This window comes from Ochotona princeps, chromosome 8 (genome assembly GCF_030435755.1).
Source record: "Ochotona princeps isolate mOchPri1 chromosome 8, mOchPri1.hap1, whole genome shotgun sequence".
Lineage (NCBI taxonomy): Eukaryota > Metazoa > Chordata > Mammalia > Lagomorpha > Ochotonidae > Ochotona > Ochotona princeps.
In genome coordinates this window covers 53,204,053-53,216,819 of record NC_080839.1, presented here as the reverse complement: position 1 = coordinate 53,216,819, position 12,767 = coordinate 53,204,053, and the positions used below count along the sequence as shown (strand labels likewise).

Genomic DNA, 12,767 nt, shown 5'->3' with positions numbered 1-12,767 from the left:
AGTGAATCATCAGATGGAAGATCTTCCTCACTGTTTCTTGTCCTCTCTGTATATCTGACTTTGCAATAAAAATGAATAAAACTTTCAAAAAACATGAACCAGTGAAAATCATTTTGCAGAAATAATTGGTCATAATATACAGATCAGTTATGTTGTCAATGGATTACTATGATGATGTCGTTCACAGCTCTAACCCTTATAGCAACTCACATGCTATGAAAACGTGCTAATGGCTCCAGCAATGAACTTCAATGCCTGGTCTTTAGCCTTCTCTGTTTTGTCAAAGTTTCATACAATAAGTAAAAACCATAAAGTTCTTAATTTCACATATTCTTGCAAGCAAACCTCAAATGTAGAATTTCCTATCTACCTGAGGACAGGGATCCCAACCACGGAGTAAATGTCATTGAGATGGATAAATACCTGAAACAACAAACACAGGAGTTAGGGTAGGACACAGAACTGCATCGCCAAAGCACTGATCATCTGAAAGCTGCTGCTTTCAACTTGTGTGGATTATAGCATAGTAAATCCTAAAGTTTTCTTTGTCACATCTGGAAAAAATATTTTTATCTTATATGTACAATTCATAGAAGAATCCTAAGGCCAATTTGGTACACAAGTTATACAGAAAATCATGTTACAAAGAACTCAAGAACAACTTTTTTACCCAAGAGAGTCTTTAAAATGTCTTACCAGAGTCTGACTTTGTGGCATTTGGGGTTAGAGATTTCATAAAGCGATCCTAACTCTAACGTCAGGTATGACTCAGAGCCACAACAGGACTTCCATAGGCTGCAAATAACTGCACATTAACAGAAAAGTTTCTTTGTTCATATATATGGGAACTCAGATGTCCTTTGAGTTCTCTACTATTTACAGGAGAATTTGTGTCTCTCTGTCTTTTCTTCTTTTAGGCCATAAAAAGCATTTAAGTGCCTCAAGTTACTACTGGTAGCTCATATTAATTTTAAACTTAAGATGATGCTTACTTTTCAGTCTAATAAGGTTTATAGAATATTCTACTTTGAAATATTTTAATTACCCTTCATACATTCATCTCAAGGTTATTTTTAACATAAGCAGTTTAATCAGAATTATTCCAGCATTAATAAATTTTTCATAAAGAAATGATCTAGAATGTCTTCATTTAGCCGACTTAATTGGCTGATCAATCAATGATGTACCATGTTACACTTTGGAAATTTACATATAAAACATTTTAACCAAGTTATTCCTTCCCACAAATAACTTAAAGATATACATAAATCTTGGGTTTTTTTTTCAATTTTCAAAAATGTATTTATTCTTTAAAGATAGAATTACACGGAAAGGAGAGACAGAGAGAATATTCTATCTGCTGATTCACTCCTCATATGGCCGCAACACCCAGAGCTGAACTGACTGGAAGCCAGGAGCTTCCTTCGGGTCTCCCACATGAGTGCAAAGTGCAGAGGGTCTGCTGCTTTCCCAGGTCCTAAGTAGGGAGCTGCACCGGAAGTAAAGCATCCAGGACATGAGCCAATGCCTGCACAGGATGCTTGTGCTGCCGGTAAACTCTAGCCAGGGTGCTGGACTCAGATCTTTGTTTCCTATCAAAGTTATTAATAGCTTCCCCCACTATGTAATTTCTTTCCTATCAATTGTGTAGAATATTTATTATTGAATTCATTCCTCTGTTAATTTTTAGTTACAAATTTAATTATATGATTTTAGTGTTGCTACTTTTTTGTTACTGTTACTTAATTCTATTGCACTAAACAGGTGATAGCAATTAAATGTGGAATATTTATTTATGAACAAGTCTATGAGAGAACAGTAATTCTGACAGTGGGATGGAGCTGGGGAGATGCAGAGAAGAGTTGAAGGAATTGAGAAAGATGCAAGAAATACCCTCATGTGAAAATACTCCCTGGTTCAAAATGTTTTCTATGGAAAGCAAAACAGGGTATACACCAGGTATTTCATTTTAAAAGCAAAATCACCAAGTGAAAGAAACATGCTTGTGGGGGGGTTACTCTACAAACTGTTGTGATTTATTTGGACAGTTATTATTCCACATGTGGCATAGTGATACAACAGGGGTTGGCACTGTGGCATAGTGGGTCATGATGTCCAGAACCTTATAAGGGAACCAGTTTGAGTCCCAACTACACCACTTAGGATCCAGCTTCCTGCCACCGAACCTGGGAAAGCAGCAGAAGATGGCCTAAGTACTTGGCTCCCAGCAAGTACTGGGACCCAAGATGAAGCTCTTGGCTCTGGCTTTGGCCCTGCCCAGCCTTAGCCATTATGGCCATTTTGAAAATGAGGAAGTAGGTGGAAGATGCATTTGTCTCTGTCTTTCCCTCTCTGGGTAGTTCAGCCTTTCAAATAAATAATTCCTTTTAAAATACCCTTTTAAAAAATCTATATAACAATAAGTTTATAGAATTCATGAAATATGAGAATGGCTAGTTTACAGAACTCATTTCTTTATGTGAGAAGCTGAAAGAGTCAGGCAGACAAGAGAAGGGTGGTTTATTCCTTGTATTAGTCAACTTTCCATTATTAAACTAAAACACTAAAGAGGGGCCACCTAGTCTGAGGAAGGCAGCTTAATTCGGAGGTTCACAGGTCATGATTGAGTGGCCCCTCAAGGGCTGATCTGGCAACTGGTGAAAGGTGTGCAGAGGACCAATCACCTGGTGAGTCAGGAAGCAGATAGAGGAAACCCATTTTCCCTCAACTCTCTACCTGGCTTCTCCTTAGACAGACACCAGGATATGATCAAGGAAACCTTATCTAATCACTCTCAAAGGCCAGAAGCCATTAACTGAATCAAGCCTCCACCCATACCCATCAATGCTGAGCCTTCATCCACTAACCCTTAGCGTAAAACTTGGGGGTTCAAAGGCCTGTGTGGGTTTGGGGAGCCAAATCCTCTTCAGCCCTAACACTCTCCATTTGCCTGCAGTTGCTGGGGTTGTTCGGGACCTCGAGCCAGGCACTGTGAATGCACCCAAAAGATGGCAGAAACCCAAACACTTGAGCCATCACTGCTCTCTAGGTCCACGTGGACAGCAAGCTCGAGCGAGGAGCTGGTGAGAGAGAACTGAATCTAGAGGGTCTGACAGGGGATACAGGTGTCCTAACCACTCAACTGAACGCCCACCCACTACCTGTAAAATGTAAAAGCTGGTGTTCAAAATGTAGTGGAGAACACTGAAGACTCATTTGTTTTTATTAGAGAGAAAGAAATCTTCCATTTGCTGGTTTACTCTCCAAATGGCCACAACAGCCAGATCCAAGCCAGGAGCCAAGTGAGAATATTTTGTGTTTCTCTATATATGTGTTAAAATTATAAGTAGTGCAATTTTATTTAAAATAACTTTGAAAACAGAGGAAGAGGGAAGCAGACCTTTAGCCTACTGGTTAAGACACCCATATCCCATACCCTCTGGAGTCCAGCTTCTGGCCAGTACAGATCCTGGGAGCCGCAGGGGATAGCTCAAGTCATTGAGTTTTCCCCACCCATTGGAGACCTGGCTTATGTTTCCAGCTCCTGGCTCTGGCCCCAGCCCTGGCATTTATGGATGTCACGCGGTAAACCAGTGTGCAGGAGCTCTCTCTGCCTGTCCTTGTCTCCTTCCTTCTCAAAATAAAAATATAATCCAAAAATCTAATAAAGCCACCATTAACCTACTACTGATTCATGTAGGTCTTTTTGTTGCCAAGTTTCTTACACATTAACTAGAAGTTATTAGAGACTTGTTATGTATTATGGAGCTTTTCTGTTGTACCTCTTAATAAAGATCTTTTTAATTGTGGCAAAACAACGCCACTTAAAACAGACTTATTTTTTTCCGTTTGGGTAAGAACCTTTCACAGTGCAAATTACTAGTAAAACTACGTGCACAATTTTCCCGCTAGAGAAGAGAGTGTTGTATCTGTGTGAACATGCTTTTGAAAACTCTATAACATAAAACTAAAAAGTATGATAACAGACAATTGTAAGAATAGCTTTTAAAGAATTATTCTACTGGGACACAAAATACAAAGATACATTACCTCTAGGTCTGGATTCCTTAAATCTGCTTTCCATCCAAACTGTCTCATAAGAGCAACTCCAATTACTCTTCCTACCTCCTAGAAAAATAGCAAATCGTAGAGAAAAGATAAGAAAGTAAAAATAAATAATTTAAATACAAGCACAAACCAACAGAATCAGGAAGAAAATACAGTCAGATGATTTGATGATAATTTAGGATTACATTAATTGTGTAATAAACATTGCACATTAAAATAAATATACGTTATTACAATATAATTAAAATACTACCCTGAAGCATTTTCTATTCAAAGCAAGAAGGTGTCATTTTTACCTCCCGCACCTTAAAAACACCTTTTGGCATTGCTATCTAACTCATACGTCAGCTCTAATCTTCTGATTTGAGGTAGACAAAACAACCAGATCAGGATCTGATCGTGACAGTTACTTCAGATTTTAGGAGATGGATGCAAGCTCAGACACACTGTATTACATATCATAAGCCTATGTTTAAAAATGCCTACATCACTATCATTAGACCCAATCTTTGGGGTCTGTGTGACTCCAAGGCATGCTAAGGGACCCAGGCCAATGTCCTTGACATCACTGAATTCTGGAATGGCTCACCGGTGACCTTTTGTGCTGGAAACCACATGGTGGCCACTCTCTCCTCGGTTTACCTTGTGAACATCTGTGGATTGTGGTCCAGGTCCCGCTGACACTTCCAACATGGGGCCTGATAGAGAGGACTCATTGCGTAAACCCAGAGTGGAAGTGGAAAGATTCCCCAGGAGATCCATTATTATACTTCCAAATGCAAATGGCATCTATGAGCTTCAGCAAACTTTTTGGCAGAAAGTAAAGCGAGGTCATCACAAGCAATAGCATACCATTTCTCTGCAGCATCTGAGGCGAAGGCAAGAAAGAAACTGCTCCTTTAAGGAGAAGAGATTCGGTCTAACTATCTGTTCTGGCATTGTCAATCCAAAGACTGATGAACTCTTAGAACACGGACCCCTGCACTTGGGGAGGTAGGCATACCTGGGCAGTCACTGCCTTTCCAATTGTTCCACTGCAGCGACAGGAAACTCTGAATGTCAAGCCACTGTGGTGATGGGTTTCGGCTGCATTTTCTGCCTGGTCCTGGGAGCCTGCCTCTGGAAGCTCCTCCCTCACAGTGATAGATTCCCTTTGCTCCAGAGTTTCTTCTCTTTGTTTTTCCAGCTGGCATGCCCTGTTCTCTTTGATCTCTTCCATTTGTTCCGTCTTTGGTTTCTTAGCAGCGATGGTTCCTTTTTCTCCCACTTTTCTTTTCAGTGGGTTAGCATCTCTTTGAGAAAGTTTTTCATTTTCAATATTGAGCTCAAGAAGATCTTTCCAAATTGAAATGATGTTCAACCAGTTCCCTGGGTCATCATTTATAAGTCTTTGTATTTCACTTAGTATTTTTCCTAGACAAATCAAAGCCCGGATTATTCCATACTGAAGCTCGAAAGATCATCTATTACACTTATCACCCCACATCCTATTACTTTTATTTCTTGAAATTGTATTATTAAATTGCCACACAAATAACTGCACTTCCATTTGGAATTTATATAATTTTTATAAAAAATTATTTTTATTTGAAAGGCAGATTTTTTTTCTTTATACAGAAGACACAGAGAGAGCAAGTGAGGTCTTCCATCCAATGGTTCAGTCCCCAGGTGGCTGCAATGGCCAGTGCTGAGCTGCTCTGAAGCTAGGAGTTTCCTCTGGGTTTCCCATGTGAGTTCAGGCTCCCAAGGATTTGAGTCATCCTCTGCTACTTTCCCAGTCCATAAGAAGGGAGCTGGATGGGAACAGCCTGGACTGGAAACAGTGGCTACATGGGATGCTGGCATCACAGGAAGAGTATTATTGCTATGCCACTGCACTGGCCCCTACAAAATATAATTTAATCTAAGAATTTTATAAAGTATAAAGTTCATTCTTATGGTGTATATCTGACATCAAAATGGCATTAAAATTCCAGCAAAATTACAAAAATGTTATGTAAGCAAGATCATTTGTCTCATAATATATGCAGCACTCTGGTATAAGCATAGGCCTAAGGTGTATATGAATTTGAAATAATGGTGATCTTGCCTATAAAAGCTAAATTGCTTTTTCTTTCAAAGAGGAAATTGCAAAACAGAGTTCAGAAGCCAAGCATCTAAATCTTGGCCTATTTCGTTTTAGGCCATATGAAATTATCAGGCATCCATAAAGTGACACTTCAAATATACAACCCATTTGTAACTTAGCGATTCTCAACATGCTTGGCAAAACCTAATCTTTTCTTGACGAACAAGGGTCACCATAATGATCCAAAAGTAATTATGCCAGTTCCCTAAGGATGAGAGTGTATGGAATAATGGTATGAAATTATATTCACTCACGGTGCAATACCTTGAGATTTGCTTTGAAATAGTTCTTCTGCCCAATCTTGAGTTCTTGCTCTCTGCATATTTTTTGAAATAGTTTATCATAGACTATATCATCATATGGCCTCTTGTGCACAACCAGTAATAAACTCTAGTTTAAAGCACTGTTTAATCCTAGAATCTGACCCTACATTTTTAAAATTTATTATTTTTATTTGAAAAGGCAGATTTATAGTGAGAAGGAGAGATTTCTTTATGATGGTTCACTCTGATGGCTGCCCTGACTGGAGTTGAGCTGATCCAAAGCCAGGGGGCAAGAGCTTTTTCTGCATCTCCTATGTGGGTGCAGGGGCCCAAGGACTTTAACTATCTTCTGCCACTTTCCCAGTCGACCAGTAGGAACCTGGATTGGAAGTGGAGCAGCTAGGACTAAAACCAGTGTCCATGTGGGATGCCGGTGATGTAGGTGGAGAATCAGCTTTGCTGAGCCTCTCTGCCTTCCCTCTGACCTTGTTTCTGTTTTGCTGCTTTAATCAAGAGCCTTAAATTATTGCAGCAGCATATTTATAAAATAATTAAATTTATAATATTAAAATTATGCAAAATATAAAATTAAGGAATCTCTTAAACTCCTTTTAGCTCTAAGATTTTATAAATGGTTGCAATTTTATTGAAAACATTTAGGGTTCCATACTTTAAAAAAAACTTTGTAGTATTTTTCCAATTATACCCCTCAGTTACATCTTACAAGATGACAATTTTTTTTGTCTATTTATTATGAAAACAATGCATTTTGGGAGTGCATATGCTCCCAAATCCAAATAAATACAATATATATATATATGTGAAGAAGACATGTAGCTTATGATTATAAAATCTTGAAATCTAAGCAGCAGGCGACAGGGAGAAAAAAACAAATTCCACTATAATCAAGTGATAATATTCAGAAAACATACAAAAATATAATTAAGAAGCCCACATGTATGAATGAGTCTGGCGACATGACCGCATCTTCATTTTCATGCAGACAACTCTAGAGAAGTTCTTATGGATCAAAGAGCATATCAGGTAAAAACAACACGCTTAGCTGTACCTTTTCCTGTAGAAGAAACAGGGAATGGAAGTTGCTTTGTAATCAGTAAAAACAACCGTTCTGCGGATTTTAGTGTCTTCAGCATATTCAAACTGGCACTGGTGGTGAAGAAAACCTTCCCTGAAATATATTCAACCTAGAGACAGAAAAACAGATACCAGTTAGTCCAGCCTCAGGCTAAGGAGGATTTCCTCCACACCCTCCTGCATCATTAACATCTGAAGTGTAGGTTAACAACAAAAGGAAGCATTTCCATCGCTTAGGCGCTCTGAATGCCTGTTCCGCCTCCTACCCCAATTGTTGTAAAACTCCTCCCTCAGTCATTACCTGCAGAAACCGCACACACTGCATCAAAGTGGGCAAAAGTAAAGACTAATGCATAAGACACAAGGTTGAGTCCAAGGTGGATATTTGCCTGTGGTGTGCCAGCAAGCATAGAGCATACACATACTAAATAATAATGCAGTAGTCATTTACTGATACACTAATTAAGATGTAAGCGTCTTAATACAACAGCCTAAATTAAGCCCAGAGGAAGACAAAGACATTTTAATATTAAAATGCACTGATAAGCTATACATAAAATAAGGATCGGCAAATATGGGAGGCAACATTATACAAAGTTTCCAGAATCTTCTAAGATTTGGGAAGAGGAATTCTAATGCAAGAACAGGGGATAGAAGCAGAAGTGGGAGTGAAAACCTAGCTGAAATGAATTGTAAATTAGCTTGGCACCATTTGCTGTGTTACCCTGATTGATGGTGTCAGGGGATGGTTAGGGTAGTTCAGGCCGGCCTGATAAATGGTCATGAAAGTTTGAGTTCTGCAGATGCTAACAGTCAAACGTAGTAGATTTCTGATGAAAGTCGTGACAGCATAGGATTGGTTGGCAGAAAAAATTACTTCAGAAGAGACATAAAAGACTTGGTACAGAATGGGATGCTAGAGGGAGACAAAGATTACTAAGGTAGCAGTGATGAGAAACTTGGCTGCGGGAATTGGAAAATGGATAGAAGCAAGATATATGCATCAAACAGAAAGAGACTTGGGGCATGCGTGGGTATGTGGTACCAATCAGGCAAGAAAGGAAAGGGCATTGATTCCGGAATCCGAATGGGGAGTGGTAAATGATGCCTATTCTTTTCAGGTAGCCCTCTTTAAGTTCAGGATGTATGTGAACTGTCCTCACATGGTTTGAGTGGTCATCATGGGCTGACATAAGAGAACTTGGATAGTCCATGTGTTTAGGCAGCGACCGTTCATGGAACATGCACTCCAGAGGATTGTGGGTGTGTGTGGGCATGCACCTGTGTGTGTTGGGGGCTCTAGCTGAAATGGGCTAGCTGGCTGTTAGGATGATAACTTCTGGGGTTTCTGTTCCAGGCTGATGTGCGAGACTGTTGAGGGAGCCCCAGAGTAGCACTGATTAAAACCTAAGTAGCGGGCCCGGCGGCGTGGCCTAGCGGCTAAAGTCCTCGCCTTGAAAGCCCCGGGATCCCATATGGGCACCGGTTCTAATCCAGGCAGCTCCACTTCCCATCCAGCTCCCTGCTTGTGGCCTGGGAAAGCAGTTGAGGACGGCCCAATGCATTGGGACACTGCACCCGCGTGGGAGACCCGGAGGATGTTCCTGGTTCCCGGCTTCGGATCGGCGCGCATCGGCCCGTTGCGGCTCACTTGGGGAGTGAATCATCGGACGGAAGATCTTTCTCTCTGTCTCTCCTCCTCTGTGTATATCTGGCTGTAATAAAAATGAATAAATCTTTAAAAAAAAAAAAAACCTAAGTAGCTCGGGCTCCAGCAGTGCAGTGCATCAGGACAGATGGAGGAACACACAATGACATTCCAGAGGATGCAGGGCAGGCAAGGAATGTTTAAGAACCAATACTGCTGGCACAGCACCAGCCCGTTGCGGCTCACTTGGGGAGTGGATCATCGGACGGAAGTTCTTCCTCTCTGTCTCTCCTGCTCTGTATATCTGACTTTGTAATAAAAATAAATCTTTTAAAAAAAAAAAAGAACCAATACTGAAGCGGGGCAGTGAAGTCATCAAAACAAGAACTTCTGGTTTCTAGAATTTCCTTATTTCTGCTTTACATAAGTGATCTTTTCCCAAACATAGACCTAAAAATGCCTAGAACTCCAAAAGCAACGTTTTCAAAAGTAAACGTTAGATTAATTTAATAGATATTAAATATTTGACTGAAAACATCTGGCTTTAAAATTCAAGTCCTAAACCAGTAAAATGATACAAATACCATGATCATTGATTTTAGTCTTCTATAGTCAGCGATTTTTGACATTCATTCATAGTAGTTAATCACCTTTCTCTCTGGGGGTGGGAGGGGTAATCCAGCATAGGAAATTTCCACTAAGAACAGGACCAAGCAATAAGAGGTCTTAAAAGGTTTTAACTTATTTAGGTGTCAAATCGAAGAACAATGTGTATGGATACACGAAGATACCAAATGCAATCTCAATACAAAACCAGCAGCATAGTTCTAAGGCCTGCATTCCTCCCACAAGTGACAGGCAGGTCATCAGTAGTTTACTGGTTTACATGAGCCTGTAAAAATCGAAGTCTCACGTATGTGCCAGCACCAATTGGCTTGTCCTTGGTGAAGACAGTAATTATATCTTAAAGCATCAGACAGACAGGAATTTGGTGTTTATGATGGTACCTGTCCCCCCTTTTATCAGTTTACTGCCTAAAACTAGTCACACTCAAACACAACGCTATGTGAACATGTATGCGTTTTTTCTAAAAAAAAGACTCCTTCTATTGGAGGGGTAAAAGCAAGTAATTCCATCTAAAGTGACTGCGCCACGGGTTCATCTCCGCGGGAGCTGTTGATGAGTACGAAGGCTCCAGCACACTGCTGACCAAACTCCATGATGAAAAAGCTAAAGCGATGCACAGCGGGTTTTCTATTGGAAAATGCGTGCTGGAAGACATGCACGTCACAGTGTATATGTTTGGGGGGGCGGGGTGATCTGGGGACGTAATTCCACTTGGAAAAGCAAACCCTTGGACTTCTCAGCTAACCCAAAGGAAACTAAAGAAAACGATGTGGGGAGGTACTGAATTTTGAACACGCTCTCCTGAGATTCTGTGTTCTCGAAAATTGGAAAAAAAAATTAAAAAGAAAAAAGACTGATAAGATTGGAGTGATTACTTCCTAAAAAGTAAACAATAATTTCTGAATGAATGTGTTTTGTAAAGTCAGATTACAGACTATTCATTTTTGGCAGCGAATCGAGGTTTCTGGTAAGCTCTCTTGTCATTGCAAGCAGGATTTTAAGTATCTCTATATAATTTATTTTTATTTCAAGAACTGTATTATCTTTTAAAGTAAGTACTAGCAGTTTAGTTTACAACTAAGGAAAGTGGAGCTCAGAAATTTTGGGGATTTACCCAAAACTACATATTTATTTTTTAGAGATTTATTTAGTTATTTGAAAGAGTGATAAAACCAAGAGAGAGAAACAGAGAAGATGGTCTTCTCTTGGCTGGTTCCCAAACAGTGGCAATTCCAGGCAGGAGCTTGGAATTCCATCCGGGCCTCAGGTGGCTGGGAAGGGCCCAGGCACTTGTTCTGTGGTTCTTCTAGACATGTTAGCAGGGAAGTGATAGGAAAGGTGACAGCACTCCAACTGGCATTCAAATAAGGGCTGCCAGTGTTACAGGTGGCAGCTTAACCTGGCTATGCCACCTCGCTAGCTCCCACAAGTTTATTTAAGCAAGAATTTCTTGCTGTTAAAGCTTCCCAAATCTGCCATGTATTTTTGAAGATGAAAAATAAGCAAAGAGGGTCTTTCTTTATACTAATAAACCTATATATCCAGATTGGGTCAAGGACCCCGTTTTTCACGTTACGCATCCTATATGGCAGTGACCACAAAGCCGGCCTGGGCTGAGCGTGATGATATATTCATATACGGTGACAGGCAGCTTGGGTTCAAATCCCAGCTCTGCCATTTTCTAGAGGCATAACTGAAATAAAACAGCAGGTTTCCCCAAGCGCCACTGTCCTCACCTGCTAAATGCACAACATCTCTCTCCTGGGTGTGTTGCAAACATTTAAGTAAATACAGTATCGATCAGGAACTATGTGTGACGCATGTTAAGTGCTTAGCAATCATCAGCAATCGCTATTACACAGTCTTGCTGCATTAACACTATTAAATTCTTGGAACTAAACTGCAAACGGCAGGTGTATTTTTAAGACTCAGGAGCCCCTGTCAGCCCCTTGCTACCCGGCTCCCTGGAAACTCCTGGGTGGGAGCTGCCCGTGGGCAGCGCTGTTCCAGTGAATAAGCTCCCCCTTTCCTACCAGATACCTGCACTGGTCGTCCAGCAGCTACTGAGGACTAAGTTTGTACGCACACTTTGAAGCAGACTAACTCTGGCAGACTGAGTCTAAGGGCAGGTGCGGAGCACAACTTTGTCAGCAGCAGGACGCCTAGGCGGGCCGCCCCAGCCGTGGGCGGGGAGCGCGGGTTAGGCGTCGCCCATCGGGGAACGGGAACCGGGTGAGGCTGACTCACCTGCGTGGCCGCCAGCCGCGCCTGCACCTCCCGCATCAGGAAAGACTCCAGGCCGCGGCCCGCGGTGCAGAAGAACCGAGCGTCCGCGCCAGGCCACAGCCCGGGTCGTGCCGCCTCAGACGCCATGACGGCCGGGTCACGAACCTGCGGCCGGGTCACGTGGCCTCGGGCGCGCACGCGCGGCTCGCTCCCGCGGTTCCCGGGGACAGCGCGCTGGGGCCGGCGGTGCCCAGGGCCAGGCCGGATTGCTTCCGTGGGTCTGAGTGTTCAAGCCGAGGAAATGGACTCCTCGGTCAGCACAGCTGGGGCCGGAGCCTGGGAGTCTCCATTTCTAGTTAACGACTTCTTCCATGCCGCCCCTGTCCTTTCGGCTTTTTCTCCTTCCCACAAAGGAGCACCCTTCCTGTTCTTCCACTAAGTGCTTCTAGCTGTGTGGGACAGGCCCCGTCTGCCATAGTACTTTGTAAATGAATGTGCCATCTGATTAGAGTGTCCCTCCTGACAGTTTTTGAGGGCTTTTTTTTTTTTTAATGCTCCGAATTTTAAAAAGTCAATGAAAACATGACTTGGGAAAGATAAAATCTATATCACAAAATGAGGAGTGTTAAAGTAGCCTCCTGAATGACATATGCACATTTGCTTTGGCCGTATCTCGCAAGCGCTTCGCAATGGGACGCCAAGGTGAATCACC

The 12,767-nt window shown here is 41.7% G+C and overlaps 1 protein-coding gene across 2 annotated transcripts in view; it reads right to left on the bottom strand.

Annotated features, from left to right (window-relative positions):
• The window catches only part of THUMPD2 (THUMP domain containing 2), a 40,044-nt gene extending 27,652 nt beyond the window's left edge, over positions 1–12,392 (bottom strand). For both annotated transcript variants that reach the window (XM_058668028.1, XM_058668029.1), the window contains exons 1-5: positions 12,077–12,392; positions 7,529–7,664; positions 5,072–5,481; positions 4,051–4,128; positions 371–423 (exon numbers count right to left, since the gene is read on the bottom strand). In XM_058668028.1, coding sequence (XP_058524011.1) covers positions 371–423; positions 4,051–4,128; positions 5,072–5,481; positions 7,529–7,664; positions 12,077–12,202 — 803 coding nt within the window. In that variant the 5' untranslated portion in view covers positions 12,203–12,392. The remainder of the gene's footprint in view (positions 1–370; positions 424–4,050; positions 4,129–5,071; positions 5,482–7,528; positions 7,665–12,076) is intronic.
• Positions 12,393–12,767: the final 375 nt, after the last annotated feature.